The sequence below is a fragment of the Arachis ipaensis genome, chromosome B6 (assembly GCF_059453495.1).
Source record: "Arachis ipaensis isolate K30076 ecotype BB chromosome B6, ASM5945349v1, whole genome shotgun sequence".
NCBI classification, from domain to species: Eukaryota; Viridiplantae; Streptophyta; class Magnoliopsida; order Fabales; family Fabaceae; genus Arachis; species Arachis ipaensis.
This window is the reverse complement of record NC_142441.1, coordinates 152,724,247-152,748,559: the sequence shown is the minus strand read 5'-3', so window position 1 is coordinate 152,748,559 and position 24,313 is coordinate 152,724,247. Positions and strand designations below refer to the sequence as shown.

Below are 24,313 nucleotides of genomic sequence, written 5' to 3'. Positions count from 1 at the left end.
TACGTTTTTTTTTTCTATTTATTTGTTAATCTAAGATTTTAAGCAACTATTAATAGAATATAAGTTGGAGGAAAATAATTCTATAGCGCCAAACTATAATACTCTAGCACGGCTTTATTATTATTATTATTATTATTATTATTATTATTATTATTATTATTATTATTCACAGTGATATTTTATGTATGATTTTTTAATAAAATAAATTTATATTTATGGATATATTTGTTTTTTTTAATATTTTTATTTTTTATTACTCATCTTATTAGTTTAACTAGACAAATTTATTTACATTTTAATTTATGTTGTATTTTTTTAAATGAATTATTTATGCATATTTATTTTTTAAATTAGATTATGCTAAACTATATTGTATTATTTCATAGGAAAAGTATAGGGTACCAACATATTATCTGCCAACTCTTATTTATAATTGTATTTCATGGAAGTGTGTTCGTGGATGTGTCTAATAATTAATATATTTTAAATACATATATAAAGAGACACATCCAGAAAATATATCTATAAAGACACTTATATTAAACACAGCTATAAAAAAGACATTTTTATTAGACACATCTACGAATATACTTCCATGAAACATAATTATAAATAAGAGTTGGCAGATATGTTGTTGGTAACGTAGCGGAACCGTATTTCATATTATTTAAATCATTATTTTTTTTCAGTTAATACTCATAAATAATAAATATTTAGGATAATTTATTTTTTCATAAAAACCGATAAATAAAAAGAGAATGGAATATATTTTTCTCAATGAATACCGGGTCCCACAAAGCCTTCGCCATTTCCTAAACTGAAATACTGAATTCAGTGTCAGTGATACTTCGCTACTTCGCTTTTATTTTATTTTATTTTATTTATTATTTATTTATTTTTCTCTATCCATTTCTTTGCCCTAATTCAATTCAACTTCAAGTCAAAACCTCAAAATAATATCCACTGTTCGAAAATCATCACCTTTTTCCTTAGATTTCCCCCTTAAATCTTAATCCTCTCTTCCCAGATCCAAAAACAACAACAAACTTCAGCTATGGCACAACACTGATATTGATATTAAATAAAAGGAACTTCTTTTTTTTCTTCCCACTTTGATGGCGTGTTCACAAAAAGGCAAGTTTTTTATGTTCTTTTTGCTCTTGTTTTTCTGTTATGTTCATGTTTTTAGTAACCCAATAGACCCTGAATCATTATCATCATGTTCATTACAACCTCATCACGATTCATCATCGTGCTCTGAAGCTGTTTCTGAACAACCCCAGCAACCAAATCATGTGAATCAAGAGGTTTTGTTTAGTAAGCTTGAGGAGCTTGTGAGAAATCTTAGTGAAATTGTTTCAAGGTTAGAATCTAAGTTACCTGAGGTTGTTGATAGTGATAGATCAGGGATTCAGGGAGAGGGTAAATCCAATTATAGGAATAGTGTTGATTTTGTTGATAGAAAAACATCAAGAGAAGGGGTTATTGAAGATGAAGAAGAATTTGAGGGTAAATTTAGGAATGGAAAGAAAAAGAAGGGAACGTCTGTGACAAAGTACACTCCTTTTTGGTCAGAGAGGTTCCAATTTTCTTCTGCTGTGAAATTAGGTTCTGATGCAACTTGTATAAATGTTTTGCCCTTTAGAGATCATGAGGGTTTGAGTAAGTATGTGGCAGTTGGTGACAAAAATGGGAAACTGTATGTGTTCTTGAGGACTGGGGATGTTTTGGTTGAGCTCGGGAGCTCGTTGGATTCTCCTGTCACGGCGATGGTTTCATATACATCTGCTTACAAGAATGAGAGTTTCCTGGTGACTGGTCATGAAAACGGGGGAATCTTGATGCATCGGGTTTGGGAGGGATCGGGTGGCGAAGATTGGAGTTCTCTTTTCATGGAGAATGTTGGTACTAGGTTTGTGTCGCCCGGGAATGAAGGGGAAGGGTCACCAGTGTCCATCTTGGAGGTTCATTATGTTGGGAGGATGAAGTACATTCTTTCAACTGATGCCAATGGGAAGATCAAGGTTTTTAAGGAAGACGGTACGTTTCACGGTTCAGTTGTTCCGAGTAGTAGGCCACTAATATTCTTGAAGCAACGGCTAATGTTTTTGACAGAGACTGGTGCAGGGTCATTGGATTTGAGGGGAATGAAAATCAAAGAATCTGAGTGTGAAGGGCTAAACCAGTCGGTTGCTCGGAATTATGTTTTTGATGCCACTGAGCGTTCCAAAGCATACGGATTTACCTCGGAGGGGGATCTGATCTATATCTTGTTGCTGGGAGATGTAATGAACTTTAAGTGCAGGGTTAGGTACAAGAAGAAGATGGACATGGAAGAGCCTGTGGCTTTGCAAGCAATTAAGGGCTATTTGCTAGTTGTTAACCCGGAAAAGGCTTTTGTGTTTAATGTTTCGTCTCCACATTATGTGCGAATTGGCCTGCCTCGACTTGTTTTCTCCTCTAGCCTTGACGAGCTAAGGTCATCGTTCTTGAATTATCCATCGGCAAGTTTGGATTCAGAATCAAAGGTGATACCCTTGATAGCTAGTGACCGTGAGAAGCTTGTTGTTGTTGGTCTTGGAGGTGGCTACATTGGAGTATATCACTCTAATCTTCCTATCTACAAAGGGGAATTCAACACCATGCTATGGACTAGCCCGGTATTGTTCTTCTTACTCTTCCTATTCGCGGCTTGGCATTTTTTCGCCAAGAAAAAGGAGGCGCTTACATCTTGGGGACCGGATGATCCTTTTAGCTCCACATCAGCCCCAACCGGTGCTCCTTTGGCATCCGGTTCTGGAGACAGGTCTTTCGTAGACTCGTCTTCGAGAAGTGCTGAAGTTATGGATCTTAGAGGTGGACCTCTCAGAGGTCCATCAAGAAGGTATGGATCTCCTTCGAGGTACCCTGGAGGAGCTACAAGCTCCTATAGACTTGGTTCTGCAGATCATAATCCTAGGCCGGCTTCCGTTGATCCGGATTTCCGGGGGGCGTCCGAGCTGAAATATAGGGCGACGACAATGGAGCCTCCGGGTTTCCCCAAAAGAAGAGATCCCCTGTTTGCAGGGAATCAAGGTGCAAATGATCGCAGTTGAGTTGAGTTGAGTTTCGTTGCATAGTTGTTGAAAGATTATGAGCTTTTTTTCATTTTCTCTTAACTAGTTATGAGATTTTCATTAGGTTTTTTAATCTCATCTTATGATCATTTGGCAAAACCTTGCTCTTTGATCCTCTGCAGACTGCAGTTTTTAGCTTTCAAGTTGTTGCATAAAAAAAGGAAATAAATTATAATGAAAAATTTAAAGCCTTTTTCTTCATTCACTTTCCTCTGTATACAGTTTATATGTTAGAAATTGTTTAATCAGCACTCAGCAGAGCCAAGAATATGCACGGGCTAATTGGCTATATCAGCAAGAAAAGAAAAATACTGTGTCATATATTTATATAGATGTGCAGGAAATAAGAATATAAGATTGGACCGGCTAATTTTAATGTGTTTGGAGTCGGTTTTCTGTGATTCTGTCACTTTTTGTTGGTATTTAGATACACTAATTGCATATGAGGCTTGGTACAAATGGTAGATTTGTTGGCCATGGAGCTGTTATTAGTTATCTAATCATATTTATAAAATTTGTGACTCAAATGTTCGATTAATTATACATTGATTTCCATGTATTTATAATGCATGTTAAGATAAATGTTTTTTTTTTGAAGTCTTTGTTAATTGTTATTAAGTGTTATCTTGTTAAAACAACATAAATAAAGTATTATTAAAAGCATTTTTTTTATACTTTTAATGTATTGAATATATCAAAAACTTACACAAGATTTTATTGTTATCTTATTAACAAATTGTTTTCTAAGACTTGTCTTTAGCTAAATCCTAAAAGCATTTATCAACCTATAATTTTCTATATAAAGATTTTCCTACTTATGATTATCTTTGTAATTTGTAATTCCTCCTTATAGTGAATTTGAGTGTTTTCTACCCATTTTTCTATATGAAAACTATCACAGATAATAAAAAAGGTGATTTAAAAGCATCTTACTACATGTGAACTCTTAATTGGTTTGGTATACAAGACATTATAATATCTATCTATATGTTCTTTCATGTGAATTTCAGCTTTCTTTACTAATCTGATAGACCTTGCTATTAAAAATCATTAATCTCGTACCAATTATTAGTTTCATTACAATAATACTGTTTATAATCCATGTCAAGTGACACGTGGATGAAAATACTACATGTGAACTAATTTGATTAATTTTTAAAATTCTAGGAATGAAAATGACTCACGTCTAAACTTTCAGAGATTATTTTGATTATAAATAACTTTTTTACATGTCAAGTGACACGTGACGTGCTAAGTGTCATTGATCTGACACGTCAACCAATCATCTTGTGACACGTGGTATTAACCTACCACGTCATTATTTAACTAACAGAAGGATCAATTTGACTTATGTGTTATCTTTTAAGGACTAATATGATTAAAAAAGGGTAAAGTGTACTTTTTGTCTACCCCTAAGTTTTATTTTGTTTCAAAAGTTTTCGATTTGTATCAAATATACACTCAACGGCTAAATTTTCAAAAAATTTAAGCTCAATCTAATAATAATGCATGAAAATTATGCTTGATTTGTTTGTGTTGAAGGTTGTTCTTATGAAATTGTTGTTAAATTAGTCTTATATTTTTTGAAAAGTTAGTTGTCAGGCGTATATTTGATGCAAATCGAAAATTTATGGGACATAATTAAAAAAAATAAAATTTAGAGATATTTTTAAAATTTTTGTCAAACTTCAAAGACAAAAAGTATATTTTACCCTTAAAAAAATTATTCGAGAACTAATTTAAAAAATAGGTGATCTCTTAGGACGAACTTGACTATTAACGTTTAATATAATATGTGTTCCTTAATTTTGTTCCATTGGATATGTGTTTAATTAGACATTGACTCATGAGTTTGACTTTTAGTGTTCAATTTAATATTTGTTAGGAACTAATTTAAGTATTTATTTTTTCTTATTTTGGTAAGTAGTTAATAAAGAAAAGTTGATAATTATAATGATATAAAAGTTATTATTATTGTTATTTTATAGGTTTGTGGTGAGTTTTAAGAAAAGAGATTTTTTTAAATTATTTTTTAAAAATATTTTTTAAAAAAATAAAAATAATTTTATATTTGTATAATTATGAAAAACAAATTTTATTTATCAATTATATTTAAATATAATAATTTAAAAATATTTTTTATTTATTTATTACGTAAAAATATATTTTTTAAAAAAAATTTTAAAAATAATATAAATTATAACTTTAAAAAAGATATTTTTTATTTTTTTAATACTTTTATTTTTGTTACTAAAAAATTATTACACACATTAAAAAAATAAAAAAAAGATATTTTTTATTAATTTAATAACACTCAAACAAATATTATATTTATATTAATTGATAAATACTTGATTAATAATTTAATATCATCAACACTTGTTAGGAGAGAGAAAAATATCTTATATTCTGCTTTTAAAATAATAGTGTAACTTTCTGAGATTATTAAATTAAACACAACCACTTAACTCAAATACTCACCGTCTAAAAAGGTTAGTATGTACTTAGCATTTTCGAATTATATAATTCGAAATAGAATTTTTTTTTTTTAAATTGAAAACGTATCCAATAACAAACTATATAATCTTCATAAAAATGGAAAGGAAAGAAACTATAAGAAAATGAATGATCTTCGTTAAAATTAAAATAGTAGTTTGGTTGTTTTTGGTAACTACCATAAAAGAAAAAGATAAAACTACTATTAGTATTATCAGAACTTGGAAAACAAAATCAGGGCCAGCAGAAAATTCGGGATTTTTTTTTTCATTTTACATATAATTTTATTTTCTATTTTCTATTATTCGCATATCCTTTTTAAATTTTAAAATTTTATCTATTTATTTTCACTCTTTCCCGAACATAGTTGTGGCTGTCACAAGCTCCTTCTCTCAAGCGGGAAAATTCAGAGTCTCTCTCTCTCTGACTCACACACCTAACTTCATCAAGATTCAATTTTGACGCTTACCCTCTTTTTCTTTCCTTATATATAGTATTTTAGCACTAAACTCTTTTCCTCTCTTTCAACCTTTATTGGCTAGGGTTTTTCCACGGTTCCCTTTCTCCCCCAATTTCCAGCACCGACTGTAAGAATCTTAATCACTCTTTATCCTTTTTAATTCAATATTGATTTTTAATGGAATTGAGTTTTATTTTAGTTACAAGCACGGTTTTTATTGGATTTTTGAATGAACTCAGCTATGGATTGATTTTATTTGATTTTCTGTTTAATCTTTAGGTCTTTGAATAATTGGGAAGGGATTTAAGTTCTGCGTTTCAAGCGTTGATGTGCTGGGAGTTATGAGATTGTGTTTTGCTTGTGGTGAAGGGAACCATTCTTTTGAACCTGAATACTTGTGTTTATAAGATGCCATCCAATAATTACTTTTCAAAGCTAAGTTCAATTGTGCAGAAGAAGGGTGGAATCAAGTGCTGTTCTGAGGTTCTGATTGGGCAAGGGAGATTGTGGTTTGGTTTGGATTCAAGGCTTTTCCATTCTATGAATTTCTCATCCTGTATGGACCTTAACCGAATTGGTGGTGTTGGATTGACTTCAAGTTCAGAACTAGGAAGGAGAACCTTGTCTGTAGCCGACACGTTGTCGCGTACAGTTTCGACTCCATCCATATCAGGGCCTTCATTTCAGGTCTGTGGATACCACATTGGTCGTTCACTTTCTAGACCTGAGCAGTTTTCGGCCGCCACGAAACCTCAGAGTAAAACTATGGCTAGTCCCTTGCCCAGAGCTATGTTTGGAGAATGCTATTTAGATAACCCAAATTTGAAGTGTGGTTGCCGATCACCGTCGATAAAGAATAGGAGTAATATCGGTTTAAGCAAGAGTTTGGCCAATGGGAAAAAAGTCATGATGAGTTTGGAAAATAATCATCGGCCAGATAATTCAGTGATTTATGGATATTTTGTTTACAGTGCTGCAAAGACATGGTTCAGTTCTCATGCTTACACAGAGCCTTGGTCTAAAGGTTTTCATAGCTCGCTGGCATCATCTTCCTCGGTTGGGCCTGCTCATGATGTACATTTTGACTCCTCCTGGGAAGAGCAGCTAGCAAATTCTGCAGAGTCAGCTGAACAGTAAGTTGTTTGCTTTATTATTCATTAGTATAATAATAAAACATATAATGCGTGTGAAGCAATATAATTCTATCCAAAGAGTGATTATGTCTGTATAAGGATTAAAGAGTGAAAGTTTTGATGATACATATTTGATTAGTGTTATTTTTATAATATGTAGCAGTTATGGTTTGATACCATGTTTACATAATAAGGCTCAAGATGCTTATTTAGCCTTAAAATTTAAAGCACTGAATAGCGAGATTTGTTTCTCTAATAACCATGAAAATATTATTTAGTTGGATTTTGATCTGCAACTATGAATCTACTCACATGATAAGGAATCCTACCTTGTAATCATTCCTTGCTGGTTATCTTGATAGGTTTGCCATATCAAGTGGTGAAAAATATATTCCGGATTTATAATATTAATTGCTAATATAACGTGATTGGATGATGACTGCAGGAAAAACCCTGTGTGCCAAAACCTCAAGTTAGTATCAGGATCATGCTACTTGCCTCATCCCGATAAAGAAGAAACTGGTGGAGAAGATGCCCATTTTATATGTTCACAGGAACATGCAATTGGTGTGGCCGATGGTGTTGGTGGCTGGGCAGATAGTGGTGTTAATGCCGGATTTTACTCTCGTGAACTCATGTCCCATTCGGTAGATGCTATTCAGGAGGAGCCTAAAGGTTCAATTGACCCTGCTAGGGTGCTGGAGAAAGCACACTCAATTACAAAAGCTATGGGTTCCTCTACAGCATGCATCATCGCACTTACTGACCAGGTTACCTTCATGTTCATGCTGTACTTTTTGAATTTGGAACAATACAAGTGCTTCAATTCTGTTTCGTTGACTTATATTGCTCTAAACATTGGAAAATGCTAATAGATTATTAATGGTGCTACCTTTGATCATTATTAAAAACTAGATCTTCCTAACAATAAAGAAAAGTTTAAAAGGGAGGCTCTACTTTAATGTTCTAAATATAATTTGTTTGGCATTAGACTCTGCATAGCATGAGATGATGTATATGAAGCTCAATTAACAAAGATGGTGCTAACTTGTTTGTACTTTTGATTTTGAACTCTCAAAAAAGGAAGTTTCTGATAATTGTTCTGGGACTTTGCCATCCCTTCTGCTTTACTTGGTATTTTATCCTTCATTCTTTCATCACCATATATTCATGCGTTACATTTGTGTCACAGGGTCTTAATGCTATTAATGTGGGAGATAGCGGGTTTATGGTGATCCGTGATGGGTGCACTGTATTCCGATCCCCTGTGCAGCAACATGGCTTCAATTTCACCTATCAGCTTGGTACTAATGGTGATTTACCTAGTTCTGGTCAGGTATGTTTCTATCGTGGACTTGACACTTTCGAGTTGGGACAACTTTTGTTAGTGAAATATCATTTCATTCACTCTTCGTGGATTAAATTAGTTCTAATGCCTTTCTTTGAATGATGTGTTCAATTTAGATTGTATTTTTGCAATTTTCGCAACTTCTAAGACAATATATCACTGCCATTTTCTTCCTATAAACTTGTACTCTTAAGATTTTAAATTTTTGGTTGGTGTCTATATTTGCTGTGGTAATCCGCAAATTGAATTAAAATCTTTCAGCTTTTTCTGTGTTTGGCTCTATGCATCTGGTTCTGTTATTTGTAGAATACTTATATGGGTTGACTTGATCTTAGGTTTTCACAATTGCTGTTGCTCCTGGAGATGTCATCGTCGCCGGTACAGATGGTCTGTTCGATAACTTATACAACAACGAGATTACGGCGGTCGTGGTTCACGCTGTAAGAGCTGGATTTGGTCCGCAGGTGACAGCCCAGAAGATAGCTGCGTTGGCGCGTCAACGAGCGTTAGACAAAAACAGGCAGACCCCTTTCTCGACTGCGGCTCAAGATGCCGGAATTCGTTACTATGGCGGCAAGCTTGATGATACTACAGTTGTAGTTTCATATATTACTGGCACAAAGAATGCATAAATTTTCATTTTGATGTGTCCCCCTTCCCGTTATAGGCTGTATATATTAGCCATTTTGTCCTGGTGGTGACTTAATTGTGATTATAGGATTGTAGTTAGAATTTAGAAACATATCGTAGTGAAGTTCTGTTGAGATACTCCCATTGAATTTGAAGTTTCTATTGGTTCTATTTATTATCCCAAGTTTTAATAATTGCTTCAGTGTGAGAACTGAAAAAAGATTATTATGTAGCTCCAATTTGAGAGTGAAAGTAATTTTTTATTTTGGTGAATGATTTTCTGAATCTACTTTAATTTGTTGAGTTAGTTTGTGATACTTCGAGTACCCTTAGATATGCATGCATGCATGCTTGCTTAGGCAATTTATAATCATTTGTATTATAATACTGTTTTATTAAAGAAACTCAATTCTTTTTGAAATTCTTCGTTCTCACATTAATAGTAAAAATCAATCTCAAATTTTGCACTAATACTAATTATTTTTTTATATTTTATTTTGTATATGAATTAATACTAGTTAATAAATATGAAAGATAGTTTAATGTTGTTGGGTAAAATTTTGTTTAAGTTGATAGTTAAGAGTTATTCAATAATAATTTAATCAACCCTGTAATATGAGAAATGATAGGAGATTATTAGAATTTATTATTTTTGGTCATTAATTAACTATCAATTTAATTTCTTAATTTAATTTTTTTAGTCTAATAATTTAATAACTTAATTTATTTCATACTTTTTAATATTGATAGTTAATTAATGACTAGAAACAATAAATTATAATGGTTTTGTAGCATTTCTCTTGTAACCTAGAGTGATTAGTGAGGGTGTAATTAGTAATTAATTATGTTGTAAAAAAAAAGAAAAAAAGAAAAAAAGAGAATGAAATTGGCAACTACTAGTCGCAAATTAATTTTATTATGGAGGCAACGTTAGTGTAGGACGCGGATATAGAGAGCAGGGGAGCTTTACCAAGCTATGGTGTCAGGAAGACAGTAATCGGACCCTGCGAGTTGCTGAAGGGAACTCGAACCCTCCGATTTCCTGTAAATTAAAAAAAAAATTATCATGCACAAGTCGGACCCAGCGACTAGTATATCCAAATTTAAACAAAAAACCAACAAAAAAAATGGACCATCCATTTTACTCAGAAGATATCGCACGGTCCGATTTTTTCTATATAAATATTGTATGCTACAAGCAAAACAGACCCTCCGATTTGTTTACAAATTTTTCAAAATAAAGAATTCGAAGGGTCCGATTTCTTCTTATCAAATCTGAGCTAAAAGCTATCCCACAATTCTATGTAACACCCCATCTTTCATAGCCCAGCACAACACCTGCCCCTCCTCCATAACCAAAAAAATTAGCCACTACTAGTGAGTAGTGAAGTGGCTACTGCAAGAGAACAAAGATTCCCACTCTACTCTCTTCTTTTCTCAGCTCAAAAAGCCAAAACTATTAAAATAATAACCAATAAATAAAAAAAAATAAAATCCTTTTGTTTTTTTTAATTATTATTTTCCGTCAATTTTAATGTGAAAAACACGAAGAAGAAGAAGGTTCCTTTTCAATGGCGGGTCGAAGAGACGCGTTGCTGAGCAAAGACAAAGCCCACTCCTCCCTCTTCTTCAGATCTCCGATCGCCGCCGCCGTCCTCGTCGGCGTTATCGTCGGCTGCGTCTTCGCATTCCTCTTTCCCCATGGCCTCTTCTTCGGTCCTCATCATCGCAAACTCAAAACTCGAATTTCACATCCTCAGGTTGCTTTTTCTTTTCTTTTTTCTTTTTTCTCTCTCTGTTTTTTATTTAAATTATAATCTACTATAATTGATTAGAACTTGCACTTGAACTTTGATTTGTCTGTGATCACTGGTTCCTTCAACCTCAAGTATATTTTTTCTCTAGCTTCAATATTTGAGCAGCAAAAACTAAAATTTTGTAAATTTAGGGTTTGGTTTGGTTCATTTCAAATCACTGTAAGGTTTTGAATTCAGAATGAGCTGAATGAAATTGGCACTGTGTTGATGTATTGTTACTAATTTACTATTAGTATTTAATTTCTTAGGGGATAATTTTTTCGGAAACTGAATATTGGAGGCTAACATTGTGGTTCATTTATTATTATTGTATTTTTTTATGATGTATTTTGATCATTATCAGTGTTGATCTATTGCACTTGGCACTTAAAATTCAAATGCTATGATTCTGTGTTGTTTGATTTAGCATAGTACTTTAATGTCTGATGATGGCTCTTGCTTTTGCTATTCGTTTGTAAGATGGTTTCATCTGTCGCGTGTGTATTGCCGGAACAAGTTAATGCGCTGAAAACCGATATTCTGGCAGCGAGGGAGAAGAATTCTGAGCTCAAGAAACAGGTCAGGAGTCTAATGGAGAAGCTGCGGATGGCGGAGCAAGGAAAGGGTCATGCACTGGAGCAGGTTGTTGTGCTGGGTGAGAAGCACAAGGCTGGGCCTTTTGGCACTGTCAAGGGTCTCAGGACTAATCCAACCGTGGCTCCGGACGAATCCGTGAATCCAAGATTGGCAAAGATCTTGAAGGATGTTGCTATTTATAAAGAACTTATAGTTTGCCTTGCAACCTACAATGTGAAGGAAATGTTGGAGCTCTGGTTTACCAACATCAAGAAGGTTGGCATACCTAATTACTTAGTAGTTGCCTTAGACAGCGAAACCGAAGAATTCTGCAAATTGAATGATGTTCCGGTATATAGAAGAGATCCGGATAAATATGTTGATTCAGTCGCCAAGGCTGGTAATAACCATGCTGTCTCTGGATTGAAATTTCGTATTCTAAGAGAATTTTTGCAGCTGGGTTATGGTGTTATTCTCTCGGATGTTGATATTGTATACTTGCAGAACCCATTTGATCATCTTTATAGAGATTCAGATGTGGAATCAATGTCTGATGGCCACAATAACATGACAGCCTACGGTTATAATGATGTCTTCGATGAACCTTCAATGGGTTGGGCGAGGTATGCTCATACGATGAGAATATGGGTTTACAACTCTGGTTTCTTTTACATAAGGCCTACTATTCCATCAATCGAGCTCCTAGATCGTGTCGCTACCCGGCTTTCCCTGGATCCAAAAGCATGGGACCAGGCCGTTTTCAACGAAGAGCTCTTTTTCCCTTCGCATCCTGGTTATGATGGAGTTTATGCAGCCAAGAGAACAATGGATATGTACCTTTTTATGAACAGCAAGGTTCTGTTCAAGACAGTTAGGAAAAGCAATCCACTTAAGAAGTTGAAGCCGGTGATTGTACATATTAACTACCATCCTGATAAATTCGAAAGAATGAAGGCAGTGGTTGATTTCTATGTCAATGGAAAACAAGATGCGCTGGATAATTTCCCAGATGGTTCTGAGTGGTAAAAAATATGGGGAGGGTAGTGATACAGTTACACATAGGGAATCATTTTACTTCACCTACCAAGATCAGTTTTATCTCCATGAGTGCTTTGGTTTCAGTTTTACTCATTGGAATGTTAATTCAATAGATTTATTCTAGTCTATACACTTGGGTGGTTCCCATTAAGGAGAGAAACTAACTGTTTGTAAGAATGCTTTTGGGGTATGAAATAGAATGGGAGATGATGACTTAGCTAGGTAGTAGTATGCAGAAAAGGACAAAAGCTGAACACTTGTTGTTTTCATGTGAAGTTAATAATTAACAAGCCATAGATAATTTAGTCAAATTTGTCAAATCATTTAATAATTTTTAAATATCAATTTCATATGAAGATAATTACAGTGAGTTTTCATTTGCAAAAAAACTTCAAGTGAAAAGTTAACGTCAATTTAACTAGTGATTTTGTTGGCTATTAACTTATAAATACTCTAATGTTTATGGTTAGAGAATTAAAAAAAATTATTATAACCACAAAAAATAACTATTATATTTTTTTAAATAATTATTTACACTATGAACAAAAAAAATAACTAATTTTATTAAGATAATATTACGTAACAAAACTTTTTTATCATGTGAATGAAAATTAAATCTATTTTAGAATATGTTCACCAAAATTAATTTTATTGTAGAGCCAATGTTTTTTAGAAGGAAAAAAAGGAAGAGAATTTTAATACAAATTTAATGCGTGTTTCAAGAATATCCACAATCTAAATGATGCTTTTATCGGTTATTTGTATAACAAGTTTATTGCTATATTAATCCTTGCACTCTTAAAAATATCACTATCCGAATTGAATTTGATGTCTCCTAAATTAATTATGAATGTTATGTTTCAGAAGCATAAGCTGCAAACTCTGTTCCGCATGACATGCACCTGGTTTTCTGAGGAAAGAAAAAAAAACAGAATTATTCATTACTCATTCTATAAGAAAAGCAATAATTAACACGAATTCAATATAATTCTTTATTTTCGTCCATTGGGGTTATTTTATTTCTTTACTCTAGTGTTTCAAAAAAAAAAAAAAGATAGAATTAATTACTTAATCCCTTACATTATGATTGTCTAGACATTTTCTTGTATTTTTCCGAGAGCAATAATGCGAGTATTGGCTATGAGCACATTTAAGTTGGTGTTTATTTTAGATACTTAATAAATTTATAAGAATGAAGTAAAAGTGAATTAAGAAATATGATATAGTCAATGTAAAATTCAATTTAAATTGGATAGAAGAGCCAATATAAAATTGATCTGTGTACTTGCATAGTTGCATTGTGAAGGACTCCAACGGGAACCAAAAAAGAACAAAAAAAAAAAAAGTGATGGAGCAAACAGCGAAGAATAAATACTTAATTGAACATAATCATTCATACACATTGATATTTATTAAGGTTCATGCTATAGTAGTTATCATTACGATAGTAGTTATATAATCTTAATACCATTTAAAAAGTATTACTAAAATTAAAATAATATATTTTTAATATGTAAAGATATTTTTAAATTTGAGAATAAGTATTATGAAAATTAAAAAATTATAGTCCTAATTTTAATAATATTTTAAAATATTATCAAAATTATATAACTGGCTAAGACTATAAGTACCATAATAATAACCACATAAATTATACCATTTATTATTGTGTAAAGTATGTGCATGAAGATGTCTTATATATACAAAATTAATTAAAATTTGGTACATCTTCTAGAAAATCCAATTTCCAGTTTGCTCATATAATTACATGTTTGTGGGTCATAATAAATGCAAGTTATTTGTTTATATTTATTTATTTATTTACAAATTAAAATTAATCATTAAAATCTGTTATTTAAATAAATATATATTACAATATAAAATATATATTAAAAATAAATTAAATCACACATATATTTATATATAAATTTATAATAGTTAATTTTAACAACTAATTTTGATATATATAATATGGTTGATTTTTTTTTTTTTTTTAATTTTGCCCGTTACAGCATTTAGAGACAAGATCTTCTAAAATACATATGGGATGTGTGAGAGTAAACTCCCAAGAACACAAGTAGGGTTGAGATTGAGAGGTTCATAATTCATATAAATTTTTGAAGGACAATTATGCCAACCCTTTTGCTACTTTTTGGTTCCACACTCCATCTTGGATCAATGCCAAACCCTCCTCCAACTGTCAAACAACAATAAAATAAAATAAAATAAAAATCAATTTAATATCATGTTCTTCATCTTGACTTGTATACAATTTATTCAGGAATCTTACCCTAAAATTACTGGCCAACTATCTTATTTATTGAGCCAGATTGTGAAATCCATATACAAGTCTTTGTTTAATTATTGACTAAAATTTATCTCTTAAAATTTCAAAATGTGCAATTTATTTTGCTACTTAAAAGTTTCGAATAGTATATAGAAATTTTTTCTACTAACTTCCATTTTTTTTTCTAAATCTATTATTATATTCAAATAGTATATTCTTTGTTTAATTTTACTGTTTTGAAACTAGGGTAAAAAAAATCGATCTATCAGGAGTCTGCAATCTAATTTGTGTGTTGACTTGATCTGATAAAAAATAAATTCAAACTCAAACTACATTAAAAACTTAAATTCTTTAACAGGTCAGACTCAAGCTTATAAAATAGTCAGATAAATCTATTAGGTTAATCTAGACCTTTAATAAAAATCTAAATATATAGTTTTATTATAAAAGAATATAATGGTAAAGGCTTAGTAGTTTTATATCTTTTATTTTATTTAGATTTTTATCTATTAGGTTATTTGTTTCTTTAATTACATATAAATATTTTTATTTTTAAATATATTTAATTTATAATAGACTATAAATTAGATCTAAACCAATAAATTTTATTACAAACTTTACATGTTATAAGGATGAAGCCTGACTTAACCGGATCTATTTCCACTCCTTAGAAACCAACCATTTTGTCGTTGGTTGCATCACCATAGAGGATTTGATGTCCTACTATTTGTATTATAAAACCTTTTCACCTTTAAGCATTGTATGTCATGTCTTCAATCACTCACGTGTTCTTATTATTACGGGAAAGTACGAGGAGTTAATGGAATATTTATACAATATGTACAATGGAGGTTTAGGGAGTATTAGAGATATAATCATTAGTGTTACATTTTCTCATCAGTTGAAACTTTTGGGAGGAATGGTATCATGACATGGTATTAGAGTGCTAGATCCGAAAGGTCAAGAATTCGATTTTTTGTGAATTCCAAAATTAGTTTAAGTTTTTGGGAAGATGTTTATTATCGCTAGTACTCGAATGGTTATTCTAGATAGTATGAAGAATGTTCATTTTGTAACTCAATAACCCATTGTACAAATAGTCCACTGTCTCCCTAACGAGATCCTATTATTATACTCTCAAACTCTATCCATTATTGCATGCATGCTATTTTCATAACTCTTGGGACCCCTTCTTACTTCTTACTCTCTTCAATTCAATTTGTTTGTTTATGCATCTTAGATCATTCTATTCTATTATTCTTTTCTTAACATGCATGAGAAAAATAATTCACATATACATGATGATGATGATGATGATTGATGAGTTCAAGTCATCAATGATCAAGGAAGATTGATGTCAAATATAAGGCTCACAAATAAAGGGATCTAATTAATTAGTTAAAATTAACGTATTATGCTTTTATTTAATAACTAATTTACAATACAAATATTTTGGTGTTTTATTATGCTTAACTTTAATCTGTATAAAAGTTAAAGGGGGTCGGAAAAATGTTAAATGAATACTATATAGTACATTACAAATGTGAAAAATAATAAATACATTGAATAAAAAACATTTCTCTAACAAATATTTGTGAATATTATTATTAGATAAAGTAATAAAATATAGGGTAATTAACATAAATAAATAAATAGTTTAGAGTTAAACATTATCCAAATGTTTTAAATCATTTCTTAGTTTGTTATACGTCTTGTCCTAAACACTTTTATGTTTGATTTGATTTACGCTATTTAAATGTAAAACGAATTAAATAAATTCAATTTAACATGTTGAGTAGTAAATCAAATGAACTTGATTCGATTCATATAAAGATATTTAAAACAGAACGTATAACAAGAATTGATTTAGAATATCTACATAATTTTTAACCTCAAATTATTTATTCATATAAATTACTCTAAAATATAAGTAGATAATTGTGGCCACATTTTTTTAATTGTTGAAATATATATTTACCATATAGAAAACAGAAGTGCCGGAAAAATCGCAATCCTAGAAAATGAGTAGCTATAAATAATAATAAGGTGGCGAGATTTAAAAGTGGTGGTCCATTTGCATTATTAATGAATGAGTTTGATTCTTGAATCTATACACAACTTGAAATATTAGAGTCCTTTTATGACTAAATTATTATTTCTTCGCTGAACTTATGCTGCAGACAAAATTTTGGTTCTTGTTGGCTCCCATTAATGCTGCCGACGAATTTTGCATAAACAAGTACCCAACTCATCATTTTATATATATATATATATATATATAAGAAAATCTGGAATTAATTAAATTTTTGCATCGTTACTGGGTTTTATTAAGTGAATTAGATCTAATTAAATTATTAAGATATAAGATCAAACTCTTAATCTTTTAATAATGGAAACTCTAATGTCATATTGTGAATTATATCTTTCATAAACTATGATGCTAGACTATTGATACAGACACAAAGCATAATATGATAAAGAATATATAAATACATAAATTTTAAAATTTTATAAGACACAATGACATATATATATATATATATAAATAATATTTTTTAAATAAATTATAATGATATTTTTTTAATATTAAAATATAAAATAATATTTTAATAGTTTTTAATGTTATTTTTTAATTATATAAAGTATTTAAAATATTTTTTATTTTAATAAATAATAATATATATTATTTTTAAATTTATTTCAATAATATATATTAACAATAAAATTAAATATATAATAATATTTAAGTGTATCAAGTATTTTTGAATAAAAAATTTTTTATTTTTTATTAAGACACATGTGAACATAACAAACACACGTATTGAATGAGTATTAGGTTAAAAATACATGGCAGTACAATAAAGTGTTTATGTTTCATGGTTCATGAGAAATTAAATTATTAAGTGAAAACACAAATATATATATATATATATATATATATATATATAGCACTTAAAATTTCTAATAGTTTTATTCTCCAATGACAATATTCAATGATGGGACGTGTTATAATAATGTATTTTTGCAATTAGTGAACACGAGAGTTGAACCAAAATTGATGAATGAAATGATAAAAGGGAATTTAATTTGTCTAGGTAACACAACACATGACCCTCGTGGATTCTAAAAACAATGGAGTAATGCCACACAAGTACTTTTGCTACGACCTGTCTCTTATGTTATATATATAAATGCTCTTTTATTTTAAGGTGAATTTAATTATATCAAATGTTCTTTTCTAATCATTTTTCAATCACAATTTTGTTTATTTATATGAAAAAAAAAGAGCCTAGGATAGCCCTCTAAATATATATATTTTTTTAAAAAAGGCAAACACGTTTTGTCTTTTTCTATACTTAGTTTTTGCCTATATAGAAAAAAATATTTATGTACTTATTTAATTTTACCCAAATAATTACTTTTCTATTATCTTTTTTTAATAGCTTTTAGAAATTGTATCATACTTTTTTCTAAAATACGGATAAAAGGGAGAGAGATTCAGAGACAAAAAAGGGTTTAGATAGAGCACATTTAAAGTTATCAAAAAAATATAAAATTTAGTTTTTAATATATTTATCATGTATTTATTAAAAAAATTAAATTCTTTTACTAATAAGAACACGTAGTTAAATAAAAAAAACACTTGATTTAATCCAACATTTAATGTTTGGAAAATAAAAAAGAAAAGGTTAAACATAATAACCTATTGATCAGTAGTAAGTGAACACGTAGTATACAAGCTACTCAAGCTCTCTGCATTTGTCCAACGAGGGAGCTTGCTATTCAGGTATACTTTTTGATAGAGATAAGAAAAATATCGCTTTCTTAAAAAGGGTAGAAAATTAATTCGTCTCAACCCTGAGGATGTATTTTTTCAGAGAAGTTTATCCAGACATGTTAGTAATAGACTTAACAAAAAAGTGTATCTACTTGAAGTGTGAAGTAATTGGTTTTTCCTGTGTGTCTTAGAACACTGAAGTTCTCCGGAAGATGGGGAAGCACACAGGGATTAGCTCGCACTGTGCCGTTCCGACAGATAGCAGGGATTCAATTCAAATTCAAAAACGGGAGAAAATTAAGGCTCAGGTGGTTATTGGGACTCCTGGCACCATCAAGAAGTGGATTTCTTTCAAGAAATTGGAGGTGACCAAATTGACGATTCTTGTCTTTGATGAGGCTGATCAAATGCTTGCTGAGGTAAGTTTTGCATTCTGATGAAATGTAATGCGATTGCTTTTAGTTAGGATTTAAAGTTTCATTGTAGTTTAGAATTGTAACTTGAAGTTGTGATGCTTCTCCGCTTATGTGGAGGATATAGAGGGTGAGAGCACTAGTAAATCACTTGACTCTATGAACTGTGAATTTCCTAAACAACTATGAACTGTGTTGTTGCAGGATGGTTTTAAGGATGATTCCTTGAGGATAATGAAAGAAATAGAAAAATTCAATTCTAGCTGCCAGGTTTGTTGAACTGCCTCTCTTGTAGTCTGCATGCATGTATGCAAAGTTCAATCCATTCGAGAATTCTTCTCTAGATATAAAGATGAAACGTATATTCTAATTGATTGCTTTAATTAGGATGCAAGTTCTGTTGAAGGAAAATATAATTGTTCCTTGATATTTGAGAAACTTCTTATTTGTGCAGCTGAACAATTGCATCTACTTAAATGTACTGTGTCATTGCATCTTCACGTTAATGATCTGAATCATTGCATCATTACTTGAATTGATTTATTGGCCTAGATGTAATTTCTATGCATTTAGTTCAAATATTTGGGTATACTTGTGTGAGGTGTTGATACATATATTTTTGTTTCTTTTAATCTCCAGGTTCTTCTATTTTCTGCCACATTCAATGACATTGTCAAGAACTTTGTTGAGAGGACAGTTAAAAAGGACCATAATAAACTTTTTGTTAAGAAAGAAGAGCTTTCTTTAGCTGCTGTGAGGCAGTTTAAAGTGCACTGCCCCAATGAGTTGTCGAAGATTGAGGTGATAAAAGATTACATATTCGAATTAGGAGAAAATGTGGGCCAAACCATCATATTCGTGCGCACGAGACAGAGTGCAAAAATGCTGCACAAGTCACTTGTCGAAATGGGCTATTTGGTTACTTCGATACAAGGTGCTCTTGACCATGAAGAGAGAGACAAAATTGTCAAAGAGTTCAGAGATGGTTTGACTCAAGTTCTTATATCCACGGATGTTCTTGCTCGAGGCTTTGATCAGCAACAGGTGCTGAATTTGTTCAATTTTCTCTCCTCCTTTTCCTTTCTTTTGTGTGTATTTTCTTTTCAAAGTAATGACATCCTACAATTTTATTTAGGTCAATTTGGTTATCAACTATGATCTCCCAATAAAACATACTGCGGAGTATACACGGGAATTTGAGCCTGATTATGAGGTGTACTTGCACAGAGTTGGTAGGGCTGGTCGATTTGGCCGCAAGGGTAAGTTCTTGTTCAGTGTAATGTACTAATACATCTTTACTTTCCACTCCTAAACATATAGACTTAGTTGGACTTGTAACTTATTATGAACTTTGTTAGGCCACAGAATTTCTTAACATACAACTTTTAATTTTTATGCTTTCATTCCAAAGGAAACTAATTCCAGATTTTGTTCTTCATATTTTGTCTGATATTTTCAGTGATAATGCAAAATAGTAACTTGTTTCATTTGATCGTACAGGGGCTGTGTTTAACCTAATATATGATGAAAAAGATGAAAGGCTGATGTCAAAGATCGAGAACCATTTTGGCACCCGTGTATCAGAGGTATGTTATATCATGATGGTTTTTGGGCTATGATGCTCGATAGAGAATGATGGAACATATTTGAATCCGCAGAATTTGATTATGGCCTAGTATGCTTGTGGAAAGAGTCATTGAACATACCTATCTTCAATAACTCGTGTTTCATGTCAATGAAATGCAGGTACGAGAAAAAAGTGTTGAAGACTATAAAGCTGCACTCAAAGAAGCCGGTTTACTACAAGCATAGTTGTTAGAAGTTAGAACCGAATCGGTAATCGAACCGGTTAGGTCACTAGGTCATTGGACCCACCGGTTGAACCGATTGACTCGGTCCTTTGTAAATAAAAAACAAAACATAGTCAAAAATTTGAAATTGAAATTTAAAATGCATATTTTTACTAACATTTTAAAAATATCTAGCTATTTTAAAATAATATGAAACAGGAACAATAAGTATTTATTTAATTTTATTCTATCATAAATATTTTTATTTTGTTTTTATATTAAAACAACTATTATTTTTGAATTTTAATAATTTATTAATTAGTTTATAGATATATAATTATAAAAAAAATAAATGAGTTTATAATTATTGTTAAATAAAAATATAATTAATTTAAGAATGAATGAGTTTATAACTAAAATTAAAATAAATTAAATAGAAGTAAATTATTTGCTAAAAGATATATATATATATATTAATAACAAGCTTAATAGCCCGATGGTTGTATTATTTTTCTCTTTGATGAGGGGGTTTGAACCCCATCTTCCACATTTTGGAAAAATTTTGAAACTCAAACGGTTCGGTCAAACCAGTCTTATTGAGTCTGATCGGTTTACCTTAAATTTGACCAATTCGTACCGATTTGTTGTCTTATGCAGTCAGATCATCGGACTAGACCGATTTAGAATTTGGTTTACCGGTTTTTTAGTCGAACTGGCCGGTTTGATTTTAATAACAATGACTACAAGGCCATTTCTCTGGTGGCACAATTAATGGTACCTAGTGGTGGCTAAGTGTTGACCCATCAATAGATGTGTGACATTTGGCTGAAGGATTATGAAAGGTAATTAGTGGTGAGAATAGTAAGTAGCGGGTAACTCTCTGTGAGGGCAAAATGGAAAATTGAGCCTTATAATGTGGGCTCTGTACCAGGCCAACAAAAATATGAAATACACAAGACTACAGACAAAAATTAGAAAAAATTAAAGAAAAAGAGTCTTCGATTGTTTTGCTTTTTTTTTTTTTTATTTATTTAGATGAAGATGGTAGATAATCAAATTTACAATATATGACTTTAAAGAAAAAAAATCCAATTTACAAGCAAGAGAAAAAAAATTAAAAAAAAAAAAAGAGAAAAATGCCTTCTATGATACCTCTTCCGTCTGAAACTCTTTCCTTTTTTTAATGGTCTTGTAATGTATTTTTTTTTTTTAACAAAATTTTAATATTTTTATTAGTATTCATGAACACTAACATATCTTGCAAACACTACAAGAAAAACACTAATTTAGGTATACTTAAAAAGTGTAGTCAAAAAAAAAAAAAAAAATGATGTATTAGACAAAGGCTACGCTTTTCGGGCTATAGAGACGCTTTAGTGAAAGATGTTTATTCTGCCGTTGCTTATTCTTAAAGGCTACGTTTTTCTGTACCAAAAGCTATATTTTTTACGTTTGGGAATAGGGTGCGCTTTTCAAGTGATGCTATTAAATATTATGAAAAAAAAGTTATAATTTAGAACTAGATTCCTGCACATTAAATATTATGGATATGAGAATTAGCGAAGGAAGATAAGCAATAAAGGCAAGAAAAGACCAGATTAATAGAAGGATCTCATACCCAATAGACCTACCAAAAGTGGTATATCATCATCATTGATACAAAATACATGTATAAAATACGAATTATTGACAGGCACTATATCATCATCATTGATACAAAATAGAAAGCAACTGTCTTGCACAAGATGCCAAAGACTTAATGTTTCCCTTTCTTAGAATATGCAGGTTGCACACCAAACTCTAATTCAGAATCACATACTGCATGACAATTTGACTCTCTCTTTTTAAGAATAAGTACAGCTTTGTTCTGATTCACAAGAACCTAGACAATATTTAGGAACATTTACAAAGAAATTCAATTAAACAAACTATAGAAATATAACCACCGAAGTCTCACAGGTCACCAGTTGTATGCAAGAGAGGTGTAACTTGTAATGCCATGAAAACGTTTTCATGCATGGAGGGCTGCTTTTTAAGAAAAGAAAAAAGAACATCAGAGAGACTTGCAAAATTTTGGTGAGTATCATTTGCATGAGGACAAAAACTAGGTAGCAATCCCCATAGTTCATGGGCTCGAGTCAACAGAACTTCACTAATTTGTGTCTTCTTCACTGGAAAAAATGTTGAAAAGCTTGCTCAAGAACTTGATATTAGTAGTTATGTCATAGAATAGGAATTGCATACATACCAGCAAAGGGCAAGATATATGAAGTGAGAACAACAAACCATTGAGACAAATTAGTACTTTTAACTATGCTTGCCCCTCCCCCTCCCATTCTTCCATTTTTTTTTTAAGAAAATGGGAAAGAAATGTTAGTCACTTTTTACAAATTCAAATTAGATTATCTCAAGAAACTTCTCTAATGTGAAAGCTGATGTCAATTTTTTCAATGAAGTACTTTGTCTAAAGTGAACTAACATTGTACTCTTACCATTAATTTATGCCAACACTGCTACTTCATTATTTTAAAACTTTAATATCTTCTACATAGCTTTCACAACAATAAAATATCCATAAGGATTCAAGTATTTACATTAACTATGCATTAATTATTTCAGTTTTTAAACATCTTCTGCATAGCTTTCACAATGACAAAATGTCTATAAGAATCTAAGTAATTGCATTAACTAGGAATTAGAGAATCAAATATATGCCACGCTTGAATACCTTTGGCTCAATTACTATGGAAAGCAATTCATACGAATAATCTAGTTCCAATTCACCACATTTTGTGCCAACAAATTTTGCACTACAAGAAATTAGTAAGTATATAGTTACAGTTATTAACTAAATCAAACATAAATATTTGGTCAATCCGGTAAAAGGCGTCTTCTTTATATACACAGATCTCTCAAAACATATCGATCAGAAATTATATCAGACAGAATAACTACATCAAAGCACATCACCTGAAAACTTTAGGGACAGATGTAAGTAAAACACACATAATTGATAAAATTCCCTTACCCGTCACAAGTTGCTCTGTCTTTGCCAGTCAATGCTAGTCTAGCTCCGACATCTATCTTCTTCGACGACGGGTACAACTGAAAAAAAACTCTTCAGCATCTTCCTGAAATCTCAACGGCGGTTCCCCATCAGTTTTCCACTTTTCCTCTTCTCGCAGCAGATCGGAGACAACGCGATGTGAATGCCAATGCTTGCTATAATGATCGGTCTTACCCCAAACCCAGATAACCCTAACTCATGTAATACCTCAGCATCCATGAATGATGTGGTAACTATTGTTGTCAAACTCTCGAGTTAACTCGTAAACTCGTACGAGTTTACGAGTTTAGATATGGAATCAAGTTGACTCAGGCATAGACTCTATCCTGAGTAAACTCGGCTAGACTCGGACAAACTCGTGAGTCTAAAACCGAGTTAGCGAGTT

General features: G+C 31.3%; 4 protein-coding genes across 4 annotated transcripts; all 4 read left to right on the top strand.

The window, feature by feature from the left end:
• The first annotated feature begins 844 nt into the window (after positions 1-844).
• Positions 845-3,317, top strand: LOC107605738 (putative membrane protein At1g75140). The gene has a single exon (XM_016307707.2). The coding sequence runs from the start codon at positions 1,116-1,118 to the stop codon at positions 3,093-3,095; it is 1,980 nt and encodes a 659-aa protein (XP_016163193.1). The 5' UTR covers positions 845-1,115; the 3' UTR covers positions 3,096-3,317.
• A 2,531-nt stretch (positions 3,318-5,848) lies between these two features.
• LOC107605737 (putative protein phosphatase 2C 55) lies at positions 5,849-9,456 on the top strand. The gene is made up of 5 exons (XM_016307706.2): positions 5,849-6,199; positions 6,352-7,205; positions 7,651-7,975; positions 8,398-8,541; positions 8,889-9,456. Exons 2-5 carry the CDS (start codon positions 6,481-6,483, stop codon positions 9,183-9,185), a joined length of 1,491 nt encoding a protein of 496 aa, XP_016163192.1. The 5' UTR covers positions 5,849-6,199; positions 6,352-6,480; the 3' UTR covers positions 9,186-9,456.
• A 1,131-nt stretch (positions 9,457-10,587) lies between these two features.
• Positions 10,588-12,904, top strand: LOC107605735 (arabinosyltransferase RRA3). The gene is made up of 2 exons (XM_016307705.3): positions 10,588-10,943; positions 11,460-12,904. Exons 1-2 carry the CDS (start codon positions 10,755-10,757, stop codon positions 12,579-12,581), a joined length of 1,311 nt encoding a protein of 436 aa, XP_016163191.1. The 5' UTR covers positions 10,588-10,754; the 3' UTR covers positions 12,582-12,904.
• Positions 12,905-18,599: 5,695 nt separating this feature from the next.
• Positions 18,600-21,077, top strand: LOC107647815 (DEAD-box ATP-dependent RNA helicase 38-like). The gene is made up of 7 exons (XM_021105373.2): positions 18,600-18,667; positions 18,850-19,077; positions 19,276-19,341; positions 19,711-20,115; positions 20,207-20,330; positions 20,572-20,657; positions 20,818-21,077. The coding sequence occupies exons 2-7, from the start codon at positions 18,871-18,873 to the stop codon at positions 20,881-20,883; spliced, it is 954 nt and encodes a 317-aa protein (XP_020961032.1). The 5' UTR covers positions 18,600-18,667; positions 18,850-18,870; the 3' UTR covers positions 20,884-21,077.
• The last annotated feature ends 3,236 nt before the right edge of the window (positions 21,078-24,313 follow it).